The following is a 14,308-nucleotide window of genomic DNA, read 5'->3' as shown; positions in this document are numbered from 1 at the left end:
ATACCAAACAACACACGTATTTAGGGTTCCTGAGAATAAGAGTCTTGGCCATGGTTTCTGCACTGATAATTTATATAATTCAGCTGTGTTTGTCCTTTTCATCATGATGAGGTCATATGTCGGCCATGCCCAAATATAGATTCTACAGGTCAGCTATGCCTCAGTAAATGGTGTCTCTAATGTTGTGTTTTGATTGCACAAATGCAGGTTTCACCTGCATTTTGCATGTGTTTCCATAAGGGCAAAGTTCTTAGCCAGACGGCTCCCAGTGACCAGTGTGTATGTCAAAACTCAAAACATACCCATATATGGGCATTACCAAATATGGGCATGCCCAGATATCTCCTTAATATTGATAACATTGGGCGGGGAACGTGTCAAAGCAAACTATGTTTTAACCTACCTATTAGTGAGTACTGAACTTTACTGATTGATTAAACAATTACCCAGGATAACATGGCCTTAATATTTCTGAACAGGATATTATTGTAGGGCTTTAACATGGGATAAGAAACAATTGTAGTAGTAGATGGATGATGAGGATGTGCACAGGAATGCTACGCACACCTAAGTCTTCTGCCGGCCCACGGCAGAAGGATCCTAAAGAGACAATAAGGTGCATAGCCACACTTGGAGCCAAGGCAACATTTTATTAACACCAATTAGTGGAAACAGAACTCAGCATTCAGGTAAATTGCTTTTTTCCGAAGTCTCCTGAACTTGAACACAGCATTTTGTGTTGAACAAATGTAATTAGGAATCATGACATTACACCACATCTCCACTAGCTAAAGAGTGCTGGGTTGCGCAACTCCGAAAATAGCTGATCTACAAGCTCTCGCAGCACGACGTGTTGAGAGCTTGTAGATCAGCTATTTTCGCTAGTTTTGTCTCGGGTCCTACCTTAACACTGTCCACTGTCCAGTCCAGTGAGTGAAAGTACAAAAGTATTAGATCAGATTAGATTATACATTTAGACTGTATTGTACATCAGCCAGTCGTATTTGGTGAGGGTAGCAAACCGGCTGCCTTGTTGCGGTTCTGCTATGCCACAGACAACCTCCTGCTCTTCGTAGAAAATGCAGTCTCGCCCCTTTGGCTCCTCTCTCCTTGCTGGGTCATTGTTTAGTTTCTCCCTGTACTTTCTCGTTCTCTCAGCACTTGTCATTTTCCAGCTGACAAAAGAAAATGGAATGTATAGTTAGAGAAAATATTGTTTAGATTGAAACAATATGTTAAGGTTTCTGTGAAGGGGTTTCTGCTCTGTCTGATGAATTTGAAGTATCACTGAATGAAGCTAAATTACATTTTATGTAAAAATGTTTAAAACAAATGTTTAAATGTACAAAAGAAACATGGAACTTTGTTATTTATTGTTATATCTGTAGTTAAATACAGTATAAATCATATGGTGTGACAATCAATCATATGGCGTGACAAGCAGACATGTCACACCATTATGATTAAGTGTCACACCATATTACGTTTTCTGCATTTAGGTTTACCTTGAGGCTACTATGTACACATTAGCATGCTAACAGCATGCTAGCTATAACAAAGCAACCTAGATCTACATGGAAATATGACCAAAACTTCAAATAACTTAAGCTTTTTTTTATGAAAAGGTGTCACACCAACAGACATCCAAAGTGGTGAGTTTGTCAAAGTTTCAACAAGATGGCATTTCATGAAAATGTTAAAATCATAACTCACCTCAGACACCTGTCTTGCAGTTGTGCTGGGAGTGCTGAATAGCCTTACAGAAGAAGGACCTCTCTAGCCAATAGGTGTCCAAATAATTGCCTGTTTAATTTGTCCAAACTAGTGTCACACCAAATGATTTTGGTTTGGGGGACAAAATGTTTTTGATCAGAAATGACTGAAAACATTATGCTTTGACTTTGAAAAGATATAGGCTCACAAATAGACATTTTTTTTTAGCCTAAATTCATTTTCAAATGATTTTTAGCAATTCTTTTTCTTAGTTTTATTCAAGTTCCCACTTTGAGAAACAAGGTCAGGACAGTCACACCATATGAGTTTTGCCATGTTTGGTTGAAAATTCTGAAGAAATGAGGAATGAAATGTTTTAATCTTGAGTAAGTTCACATAAAGCTTAATGTCCTGCACAATATTCAGAAGGTTTTTGACAAATATATTTTTTATTTATACATGTTTGACACCGAGGACAGCGAAAACGTTACGTCACGTCACCCACCCGTGTATGTCAGGGATGCTGTGAGAACACTTGCATGGTTCCTAAATATGGGGAACTGGTCTGATACATCACTGGCCAAATAGACAAGAATAGGTGTGACCTTGCCCTTTAGGGTGAGGTCGCATCTCGCCCTGAGGCGTCTTATTAGTATATTACCTCTATGGCCACAGACCCATGTGAGTGAGACGCATGTGAGAGCCAATCAGCGACGCGCCACAGACCCATGTGAGTGAGTGTTACACCAAATGTGTTACTTTTTGTGACCTGCCTTTGTGGATGGAATGGGAGGGAAGAACTGAAGTCGATAAGTAACGAAATGTTGTGTATTAGCGTGACAGGCGAACGGACAGACAGACATGAGGTTGAAGTTTTGATACAAAATGCGACCTGACGGTCGCAATTAATATTTGACCAGGAGTATCTACAGTATATACCGTACTTTGACTCAAGTACTGGCGGTTGAATACTTTGTCCACCACTGGGAACTACCAAACCTAAATACGCCTTAAATACCCTCACACGCAGAGCCAAAAAGCACTTGACTTTGTGGATGACTCACGAAAGAAACTTCATCTGAAGCTCCACACATACAGCACCGGGTTTATGAAAGCCATTCATTTTCATGATGTGTTGGGTGGGGTGGGGGTGTTAATACTCAGGTTCTATTGTGTCCAGCTGTGACTCAGCCTGCGGTTACACCGAGTGAGCGGCCCAAACGGAGCTCCAGATCTGATAGAAGATCTACCCATCCCTGATAGCTATCGAGAGGAAGTCTCAACTTGTAGCGCTAATGAGAAGAGGATGGAGAATGGAACAGGATCCCTGTGGTGTGTGTGTTGGGGTGGGGTGGGGGGGGGGGGGGGGGGGTGGAGGTTGATCTCAAGTCAACTGGGAAAGCCTCTTTCCTCAATGTCTAATTTTATAGGGACATACACTACAGTATTACACCAAGGTGTTTTTTATAATGTGCATTGCCTCTTTTACGCTTGTGTTTTTTTACTTGTTTTATTGATGCCATTCGTTGATGTTTATTTTATTGTTATGGATTTTACTATACCGTTTTATAAATAAATACATTATAAAACAAGTATTTTGAATTTGTGGATGTACTGTAGGCCAACACTCATCATCTTACCTCAGCAGCATGTCCTTCATACTTCAAATCCACTACATATCAGGGTCAAATATTGTAGTAGCCTATTTACACTACAAGTATTTGAAAACTTTAGTCACAGTTACTGTAGGCTACTTTGTTGAATAATATTACAAAATCTGTTTACCAACTACACCCTATTTTGTACATTGTCTATTATTCGGAAATAGCAGATCTACAAGCTCACAGCGCTGTGATCGTACTGATCAAATGAATATCAAATATACAAATACTTAATCAAGCAGCTTAAAAAAAAACTGTCTGGGGTGCACACAAAAGCCTGAATAGACGTTAAAACGACCACATTAGTGTTCTAAAGTGAAATACCCCTTCATGTATATTTTGATGCCAATACTTTTTGTAATTTTACTCAAGTACATTTTTGAAAACAGGTCTTCCACATGGCAATGAGACAGCAGATGAGATGCCAGTAACAGTGCTTTCTCTCGCAAATAAACTGTGATACACTGCATCCTAGTGGTGACAGCAGAGCACTACAACAGCACATGTTCAGAGAGGTCATGGTGGGAACATGGAGCTGAACTGAGCCATTAGGGGGACACACAGGTGGTTCCCATTTACAAACACGAAGCTGATCCAACCAGAGTTCAGGCGTTTAGAGCTTTGCGGCTAATGGTCTGTCTGGGAGTCTGAGAGCAAAGCACAGTGGAATCTCCGCTTTCAAAGAAGAGGCTTCCCAAAGGCCATCTCAGTTTACACTGGAGCGGAGCGCCCTGCCAACAGCACAACGAGTATGAATTCAGAGATAGGACAAGACAGTCTCTTTATTGTAGGCTACAAAACCACCAACAGAGAAATTAAAGCTGCAATCCGGATCTTATTTTAATTAACAAAACGTTATTTTAACAAACCGGTATGGTAGAGTATGTGAGTGCAATAGGCCTTCATCTGCAGTGGTTTGAGGTGGTATACTCTTCCATTGATAAATGTAGACCCTGGTGTCGAGTAGGACACCTGGTTGACAAGTAGCCCTGCCTCAAGCGCATAAGTGCAATATATCTTTGGTGGCGAGGGATTCTTTTCTTAGCTGAGCAGTATGTTTAGTCTCCCGTGCAGGAGTCCTGTGTTCAAAACATGGGTAGGACATGAAACTTGTGGATTGCACCTTTAAGCATACAGAGTACAGCATCTTGCAATGGGCCTGGTGTACAAGATACACTACACCACTAAGATACCCATGTACCTGACAAAATACTTTAAAAACGTTATGTCCACAATTACAACACCAGAGGCAGCGCCACAGATCACAGTTCAACCCAGAGTCAAGTCAAACAATGGGTCAAACTCGTTCTCCTGCTATACCACCAAAATGTGGAACGGGAAGGCCCTAAAGAAGTGTAGATCCCAAACATCCTTTAAAATCGCCCTGAAAAAACACTTACAGGCGGCAGCCGTTCGTAACTGGTAAAAACAAACCTAGCCCAGCCTTACCCTCCCCCTGACCCTTTTTTTCTGACTATATCTACTGCATAGTACTGTGTTCTATCCGTCTGTCATTCAATGTTATATGAGCTACTGAAATGGTTTCCTGTGCAAATAAGCAGAAACGCTTTCTAGGATCTCCTCTTAGTTGACGTTGTACCAGTGAACTGTACGGTCGTGAAACTGTACCTTTTCCTATGCAAACTTCTAATAGTCTTCAATCAATCAATCAAGCAATGATATAAATCAACAAATCGACACTGCTTTTCATGTTCATACACAGTAAAATCCTCAGCATAAAAGTGAGAGAGTATACAAATGGAACCAACACAACGTGTCCAAATGGTTCCATTAGTACACTCTCAAAGTTAAAGTAATGCTGTTGGAGCATATTGGTTAATGGTAGAGTGATTTCATTTAATTCAAATAATAACAAAATGGGTCTATGTTCTGATTGTACTATAGCGCACTGTTTCCCAAGCACTGGGTTGCGAGTTGCGACCCACCCGATTTAAATTGGGCCGCCAAAACATTTCTTTAAAAAAAGCTGATTTCTACACAATCCTTTTGAAAGGTTTTACTAATCTGTTGGCTTCAGTCTAATGTAAATCTAAAAAAAAGCTGTATTAACAATGATTTTGTTAAAACCTGTAGCCCTCATGCACCACAGAGAGAGAGAGAGAGTGCGAGAGAGAGAGAGAGAGAGAGAGAGAGACACAGACAGACAGACAGACAGACAGACAGACAGACAGACAGACAGACAGACAGACAGACAGACAGACAGACAGACAGACAGACAGACAGACAGCTGAAATCATATTGAAACGTACATGTCACACAGAAAGGTTGTCCTCCACTCCATGTTCCATCATCTTGACAGGTGTGCTGCAGCGAACCATCGCAACAGAAGCAGCTCAGTGTTGTCCCCTCACGGTAGCATGTTGCGTTCTTCTTACATTCCTGGGAGAGGGCAGCCAACACACAGGACACGACTATAGGTCAACAATACACAGTAAAAACCCACAGTGTTCATCTAAATCTAAGACTGTAGTGTATGGGTCAATAAACCAGAAACACACAACACCTTCCATGTGTGTTTCGGGTTCAAATCTGCTGCTGAGACAATCAAATGAAGCTATGAGAAACTGACCCGGAACACACAATTTTAATTACGTTGAATTAAGTTTAATGCCGCCTTCTGGAAAAGGGAAATACAGTTATGAATGTGTCTATTTGGTTTAATTTGTACACTCTCTAGGACAGTGGTTTTTGATTAGCCAGGAGGACAAGGCTGCCCAAAAAGACATCCAGCGCAGACTTGGGAAAGACTCCATAACATCTGGAAGTCCAACATCAACAGCCTGAAAACCAAGACAAGACGGTTCTATTGTATGGGGCGGAGTCGGAGTGCTAGCAGATAACCAAGAGCGACATGCGTAAAATCAGCTCCTTTCTCAATGGCTGAGAATATCAAACACGGACAATAAAGTTGATTCTGAACTCTAATGTGGCATGTCATTTTTAGAAATATTGTCCTGTGTCAAAACTCAAAAGGTCTATGCACAGTGTACAGATGCTGTCCCAGAAAATGTGACGTATAGTACATTATAATAAGCAGTGGTGCAAAGTAACTACATTTACTAATTAGCCAACTGTACTTTAAAGTAGGCTACAATTTTTAGGTACTTTTTGTATTGGCCTATTTCTACTTCACTACATCTCAGAGGCAAATATTGCACTTTAGTTACTTTGCAGATTTAGACAAAAAAAAAGTGTGCTCCTCGAAGCACAGGTCTTCTCCAGGCCGGATTGCCTACCCAGGTCCCACACACTTTGGTCATGGCGACTTGGAAAGGGATCTGAGTAGTAGCAAAATGTGTGTTCTGAAGAAAACGCACAATGGCAGACATTTTTACCTGGCACAAAGGGCCTATGTTGCATCATGATCCAAGGAATCCATGGAAAGAAATGTTCATTGATGACCTACGGTTCAAGAGTTATAGGTCAAAACGTGATTTGGGCCACCGTGAGGAGATTTTTTTTTTAATTGTGGGAAGGAGGTTGTTCTTTGCTTTATTGGGAATGTGCATGCAAGGTTTCCCAGCAATCGGGTACTGCATTCATGATGTGCAGCATTTTGTGCAAAACGATTTTGTGTGACAAGACACACGCGGACAGACGGACAGGGCAGAAAACAAGCCCACTTTACCAGCTGCAGTAGTAAGCGATGAACAAAAAAGTGTGAAATTAACCATTCTACGTAATAATTACTTTTACTTGTGTGAATACATTTGTACTTTTACTGTTTCTAAGACCTTTGCTCGTAACAAGTATTCTTACATATTGTGCAAAAAGATATCGCTTCTTAAACTTTAGTGAAACAAAATCTGCGTAAACATCTCCATTACTAATGATGAGATTAGAAGTATACAATGTAGAGAGGCAGGTAAATACTTGTATGAAATAATTAGACAGGGACAGACTAGAAAGGGACTTTAAACAAAAACAGGTTAAGTGGGCAACTAAACATTGTTCGTTCCTCAATGTTAAACTGTCAATCTTTTGTAAAAAGAAAAATAATAATAATGCATATGGCATGTCATTATCAGACCAAAATAGACCCTTCTTAACTTGTTTATGCCCATAATGATTCGTGTTTCTAGCAATTATAACCGTATTATTATTATATATTTTTTAATGGTACCCAAAATACACACTCTGGTACAGTAGGTGGCGGTGTGGACATGTAAACATTGATTGCGATCTGCCATTAACACAGAGAAGAAGATAGAATGTCAGCTGTTTCAGAGAAGAAGAAGACATTCATAGCAGGAGGAACATTTTTATTTCATTCTCATTAACTGAGATCAAAAATATCATCATGGGTTCACCAAGGAGGACAATCCCTGAAAATTCACCTCGATTCATCTTAAACATTTTATAAATTGAATGGGAAACTGAACCAGCAAGCCACCACGTTATCATTTATCAACAAGCTCGCAGCAAGCAGCATCTACAGTGCTGCCACTGCTCATCATCAGACGCTGTTGTAGGGCTCATTCCTGGTTTATATTCATTCTAAAGCATGTATGTGTTGTATACAATTGTCACGTCTTTGTTTGCGTTCTTTATTTTGAAATGGATGAAAAAGAGAAGGTTTTGCAGCGACCTGAAAAGACTTGATGGAAAAACGGTTCTCATCACAGGTAAAAAATCATGCATGGACTTATTATTTGCTCTGTGTCAAATGAATGAGATATAGTCTGTAATGCGTGGCCATTTCGTAAAGGTGGTGTAATGTAAGTCATATAGTTTGGGTAAAATATTAAATGTAAAATAAAATAGGCTTGTTCAGACAGTGTTACAGTGTTTGTTCGGTAGGGGTCTCTCCTATCCAGCTTTTTAGTAAAATAGAATATATTTTCTGATCGGAAGGGATACAAAATGAATCTAATCAGGAAAGAACTAATACAGGAAACAAGTAAGATTGGAAATGATGAAACGAGCAGACAACATTGGATCAGCCATACATGGCAGAAATGTATTTTATGTTTATTAAAGAGAAGGAGAAATGTGGAGACCCGGCCTGTCCCTTTATGGCTGTGATACAAGTATTTAATCACTTTAATGTAGCCTGTTTTGTACACTCTCATGGTCTGTGTCAGACTATCGTGACAGCATTAAAAGTTGTGGGGCTACCGCTGCGTGTGTAGGCCTACTCGTACTCACCCAATAAATTATTAATTGCTGGCAACAATTTGCTGCGACTTGGGGTCAGCTGTCACCTAGTTGCTCCATTTGAAAGTTACGGCAGAAAACTCGTGTTTTAGTAGAATATATCCACTTTTTCCACGAGTTTCACACGGAGCACATTCTGTTGCCCGGGCCGAAGTGATACTGAGGCTTCCTACAAACAGTAAAGTCATATACCGTCTCCTTGTCCTTTGAGAATGAGGGTGGAGCATAGAGTGGGGTGGAGGCGGGAGGGTGTCGTCCAATTAATTCTCTATGGAAGTCACGTGTTTCTATGCCTCTTCCAAGCCTCTTGGCTTAAATCAAGCTTGCTTCTTTTCCCTCATAGACTCCAATGCATTCTCTAAACTTCCGGTTCACGCTTTGTCACTATTCGCCAATAGCCTAGATGTAGCTCCTTTCGGAACCCCTCACTCCACTGCTACGCAGCTCCGAGATGGGGTTCCTACTGGTAGCATGCCGGAATCCTGCGGCTGCATCGCCGATCCGCCGTTAGCGAACACTTCTTACCTTTGGTGAACATTCTATCCAAAAAGTGACGGGTCTCTGTTAATCTATAATCGTTTTACTTCTTTAAGGTGGAAGAAACTCGAAGCAAGGGGGTGAAATAAAGTTTTTATATCGCTCAGAAGGTCAGCCGGCTCTGTGTTTTCCCGTGTTTTCCCCGTTGTGTAACTTGTGTATATACCACGTGACCAGGGGAGGCAGTAATGTTTCCCTATGCGGCCACAACTTCCGGAATGTCTAAAAACACAGAGCCGGCTGACCTTCTGAGCGATATAAAAACTTTATTTCACCCCCTTGCTTCGAGTTTCTTCCACCTTAAAGAAGTAAAACGATTATAGATTAACAGAGACCCGTCACTTTTTGGATAGAGTGTTCACCAAAGGTAAGAAGTGTTCGCTAACGGCGGATCGGCGATCCAGCCGCAGGATTCCGGCATGCTACCAGTAGGAACCCCATCTCGGAGCTGCGTAGCAGTGGAGTGAGGGGTTCCGAAAGGAGCTAGCCTAGATGTGTAGACATGGCCCCATGAAGTGAACGGAGTTGTCGCAACTCTCTCGAAACTTTTAATTTCAAGGACCCCCACTCCCAGAGAACTCTTGAGAAAGAAACAAATGGAACTGTACTATGGTCAATGTGTTAACAGACCTGCTGGTTCCATATGGAACCCATATAGCCTATGTGTAGGTCCCTGGACCCCACTTTGAGAACCACACCGTTCATCGACAGAGGCATAATTTCAGAAAGATATGTAGAGGGTGGCATACTTGTAGAGCAACTATTTTCACTATTGTTTGGGGCGAAAATAGTTTGAAAATGTTCACCTATAATGACATTACCAAAATAGGAATGCCACGTTGAAAGTGGTTAATAAATAAATGAATGGTTGCATTAAACAATAAAAGGCTTTTCTAAATTCTACCACGTGTCACACGTGTACAGTATGTAGATGGACGTAGGCCTACATCGATTGCGATGAAATCAGATTAATCTGCTAACACAATTCAGAGTTGGGGACAATAATGCATAAAACCAGTAAGACTCCCTAATCGGGAGATAAGCGACCGTCAGGTCGCAGCGTGATTTTAGGGCAAAATGTGTAGGAGCAGTGTCCAAAAATGTGGTTGAAAAAAAGCGGCCTGATGGTGGCGCTGAGTGTAGACATAGTGTGTACCGATTTGTGTGATTTTAGGGCAAAATCTGTAGGAGCAGTGTCCAAAAATGTGTTTGAAAAAATCGGCCTGAAGGTGGCGCTATATGGGACAGATCCATGTTGATGAGATGAGTGGAGACATACTGTGTAGCGATTTGCGTGATTTTAGGGCAAAAATTGTAGGAGCAGTGTCCAAAAATGTGTTTTAAAAAATCGGCCTGAAGGTGGCGCTATATGGGACAGATCCATGTTGATGACATGAGTGTAGACATACTGTGTACCGATTTGAGTGATTTTAGGGCAAAAATTGTAGGAGCAGTGTCCAAAAATGGTGGGTTCTCCGCGCCGCCGAGGCGGACGAATAGGTACCGGCCCCGGCTCTCCCGGTCGCTCCTAGCCCGAGTTACGGCATTTTATGTGCGCTGCAGTGGCAGGGGGTCCTCCACTGGGGGCGCCACCACTTTTGCATCCGTTCTGGAGCACCAGGAGTCGGTGGTCCCCGGGAATTCCCCGTGAGCAGCCCCGTTGGGGTGGTGATTTGGTCATTTTTGCACATTTGGTCATTTTTTACATCCGGGGGTCCTTGGAGGTTGTAGTTTGGCAGGCAAGGAGTGTGTGTGCAAAATCTGGCATGGATCGGGGCAACGGTTGCGGAGATATGAGCAGGGCAAAAGTGTGACATGTGACGTGTGACAGACAGACTGACGGACGGACTGACTGACGGACGGACTCACAGTTTGTGGAGGTTTTGATAGTAACTGCGACCTGACGGTCGCAATAACTGAAGGCTAATGAGAACACTAGGGGGTTAGCAATTACCATCCCATGATGCCCCAATCGATGCCCCTGAGTGACTCGATTCATTGATGCACCCCTTATTTCTCTATCAGGTGGAAGTTCTGGCATCGGTAAGGAGACGGCTGTGGCTCTGGCCATGCGAGGTGCCCGTGTGATCATCGCCTGCAGAGACGTGGAAAAGGCAGAGAAGGCTGTGAGAGAGATCAAGTTCAGGAGCCACAGTCTCAATGTCCTCTACATGGAGCTGGATCTGGGCAACATGTCTTCCATCAGGGCCTTCTGTAAGAGCTTCCTGCAGAAAGAGAAGCGTCTGAACATCCTTGTCAACAACGCCGGTGAGTCTCTGTTGAGAACCTGATTGAGCTGAACCCCTTTCACACCAATACCAGAACGCTCTCCCCAAAACACAGTCGCCTCGGGTGTCTATCGCTAGAGCGGTTTCTGCCTGGTATTCCTAAACGTAACCTCGGTAAACTATGCCTAAACGGTTGAACCTATCCTTATTCCTAACCTCAACCTCAGTAAAACAGTGCCAAAACCTAACCCTGTTCCTAATCTTCACCTCAGTAAAACTATGCCTAACCCTAAAGTTATTTCTAACCTTATCCCCAGTAAAACAAATACAAGAATAGAAGACCCTCCCCAACGAGCAGTAGGCTTTTTTAATTTTTTCTTTTCTTTTTTACCTTTCAAACTGGCGTGTCTGTATTTTGGGCAAGTCATATAGGCAAGTGATTTCCAAAACTAGCTGTCGCCGATCTACAGTAGCTCGCAGATTGCCTGTTTTCAACCCGCACGGCAAAAAGTATAAAATAGTGCTTAACTCATCTAGTGCCATTCACGAGATGTCTCGCGAAATGTACTCGAGTATCTGTAGTGCCATTCACGGGATATCTCGGGAAAAGTAATAGATTACTGTAACGGCGAGTACATTACCGAGAAGAATCGCCGGCGGTCCGGAGACGAAATCCGTCGCTGATTTCGCATCATCACGGCTCCACGAGCACAAAATAGTCCCATCCTTAACATTGAGGTGGACGGGGGATCTCATCTTTAATGTCCATTATCTCAAAACTACACTTTAGAAGCTAGGATGGAGGCAGATGCTCGCTTATGTTACACAATGATAAAAGCTCCGGTCGGCCATTACACAACTCCACGTGGACACGGATCGGTTCCGGCGCACGATCCGATGACGTCAGACCGGAAGTGATTGCGTGGTGGACTTCTGGCCTTCAAAATAAGACAACGCAAGTGAATGGGACCTGAAGGAGGCACTTTGGACATTATAATCCGTTAATGTCTGGGGCTCTGAATGAGTTAAGTGGTTCACCTCGCAGTTCAGCTGCCTCATCATACTTGGATGTTTTCCTTTAGATAACTTATTTTCCCATTTTGCTGCCCGTGCATGCAGGCATGCCCAGTGTTCTGGACTGGACGGACGACGGCTTCAGCATGTGCTTCGGGGTCAACCACCTGGGCCACTTCCTGCTGACCAATCTGCTGCTGCCCTGCCTGAAGGAGAGCGCCCCCAGCAGGGTGGTCACCCTCACCTGCTCCAGCTACAAGTACCAGAGACTCAACTTCCAGGACCTCAACTACAACCTGGTGCCGTTCTTCACCTACTGCCGCAGCAAGCTGGCCAACGTCTACTTCAGCCAGGAGCTGGCCCGCATCACCGAGGGGAAAGGGCTGACCACCTACGCTGTGCATCCTGGTGAGAGCTCACCAGAAACTTTGTGTACTAGCCAAGACACCATCGAGTTTACTTGTACTATGTGGTAAAACACATGTAACATCATAGGACACATTACAAAACACAGAGTAACTTCGTAGGACACATAACAAAACACAGAGTAACATCATTCATAGTACACATTACAAAATTCACAGGTGATATTGGTTTGCTTAGACTTTGCAGGAATGCTGCTACCTATCCGCTACTTGCAGCACTAGATTTTTTTATATGTTCAATCTAGAGTTGCAATACCAACCATTGACAGCCCATGCATCCAAACAGAAAAGTTTGGATGCATGGGCATCGTTAAACTCGCCAACATTGCAGCTGTACGGAAAGCTATATGCAAAGTGTTTGTTTCATAGATATCCACCGTAGACATGTTATGAGCTACTTTCGGTCAATACATTCTGTGTAGGTGGTTATTTTTTGAAGTGTTGAAGTTTGGCAGAGCTCATTTTTAATAACGAGCCATCCAGCTGCCTCCTGCATATGTTCAATTTAGAAACCGGTGGTACGCAGGACTGTTGAGTGATTTCCAACGAGCGCTTCCAAACTCCATAACTACTCACCTGCACAGAAGTTATTGACAGAAAGTAGCTCGTAACAACATGTCTATGGCCGAACAAGGCTCATGGACACTTCGATACTGTCACTAACAGAGGCAGAGCGGTGATCAAACTGGTAACAGAACAGCCACTCTACCTCCTGAGCAACTGGTGCACTGATCTAACGTCTCTGTTTGTGGCTCTGTGTGTGTGTCCTCCAGGTTTCGTCCAAAGCGGCTGGACCTGCCACTTCTCCTTCCTGTTCCGGATGCTGATGCAGGTGATCATGTGGATGTTCTTTGTGCCGTCTGAGGTGGGCGCTCAGACGGTCGTCTACTGCGCTGTGTCGGACGAGGCAGCCCAGCACAGCGGCGGCTACTTTGTGGACTGCCGGCCGGCCACCCTGCGTCCTTTCGCCAGAGACTCCGGCGTGGCCAAGAAACTGTGGGAGGCCAGCGAGAGACTGGTCAAGCTGGTCTGATGGAGAGTGAGTTGGACATCAGCACTGGACTATGGTGTAACTTAACTAAGTACATTTACTTGATTGAGTACTGTACTTCTGTAAATTTTTCATGTGAACTTGGTATGTTCTGCATTAGGTGTGAAACCCAACCATGCCAAAACACAGAAGTTGACTGCTATTTATATTATTTTTTTCTTCATAAATTGAACAGCCTTTACGTCTGTGTATTGGTTAAAAAAACATTGAACCAATGAAAACTAGTAAAAAGCGCTTCGGCCAAAACACTGTCTCACACTGTCTAACAAACCAGCTAACTCCACCTGTTTAGCCCTCTCTTTTCATAAAGCAGTGCTATTGAACACCCTTCAAGTCTGTTTGTTGGTTAAAAAAAACACCAATGCAAAGTAGTAAAAGGCGATTTGGCCAAAAACTCCTAATTCCACTTGAGCTGGATGTTTTTTCATTTCCTGAAAACCTTTTTTGGAGTTGGTTTTGGCCCAACAGAGAGATAGAAGTATTTTATCTGGGTTACACCTT

At 42.9% G+C, this 14,308-nt stretch overlaps 1 protein-coding gene across 1 annotated transcript; it reads left to right on the top strand.

Moving 5' to 3' along the window:
• Positions 1 to 7,899: 7,899 nt before the first annotated feature.
• LOC308296086 (retinol dehydrogenase 14) lies at positions 7,900 to 13,789 on the top strand (the record flags this gene model as incomplete). The annotated part of the gene is made up of 4 exons (XM_080739208.1): positions 7,900 to 8,020; positions 11,115 to 11,357; positions 12,437 to 12,739; positions 13,530 to 13,789. The coding sequence occupies 4 exons, from the start codon at positions 7,900 to 7,902 to the stop codon at positions 13,787 to 13,789; spliced, it is 927 nt and encodes a 308-aa protein (XP_080595334.1).
• Between the last annotated feature and the right edge of the window lie 519 nt (positions 13,790 to 14,308).

Source organism: Nannobrachium achirus (genome assembly GCF_963921795.1).
Source record: "Nannobrachium achirus genome assembly, chromosome: 12".
Lineage (NCBI taxonomy): Eukaryota > Metazoa > Chordata > Actinopteri > Myctophiformes > Myctophidae > Nannobrachium > Nannobrachium achirus.
This window is presented reverse-complemented; position numbering and strand designations above follow the sequence as displayed.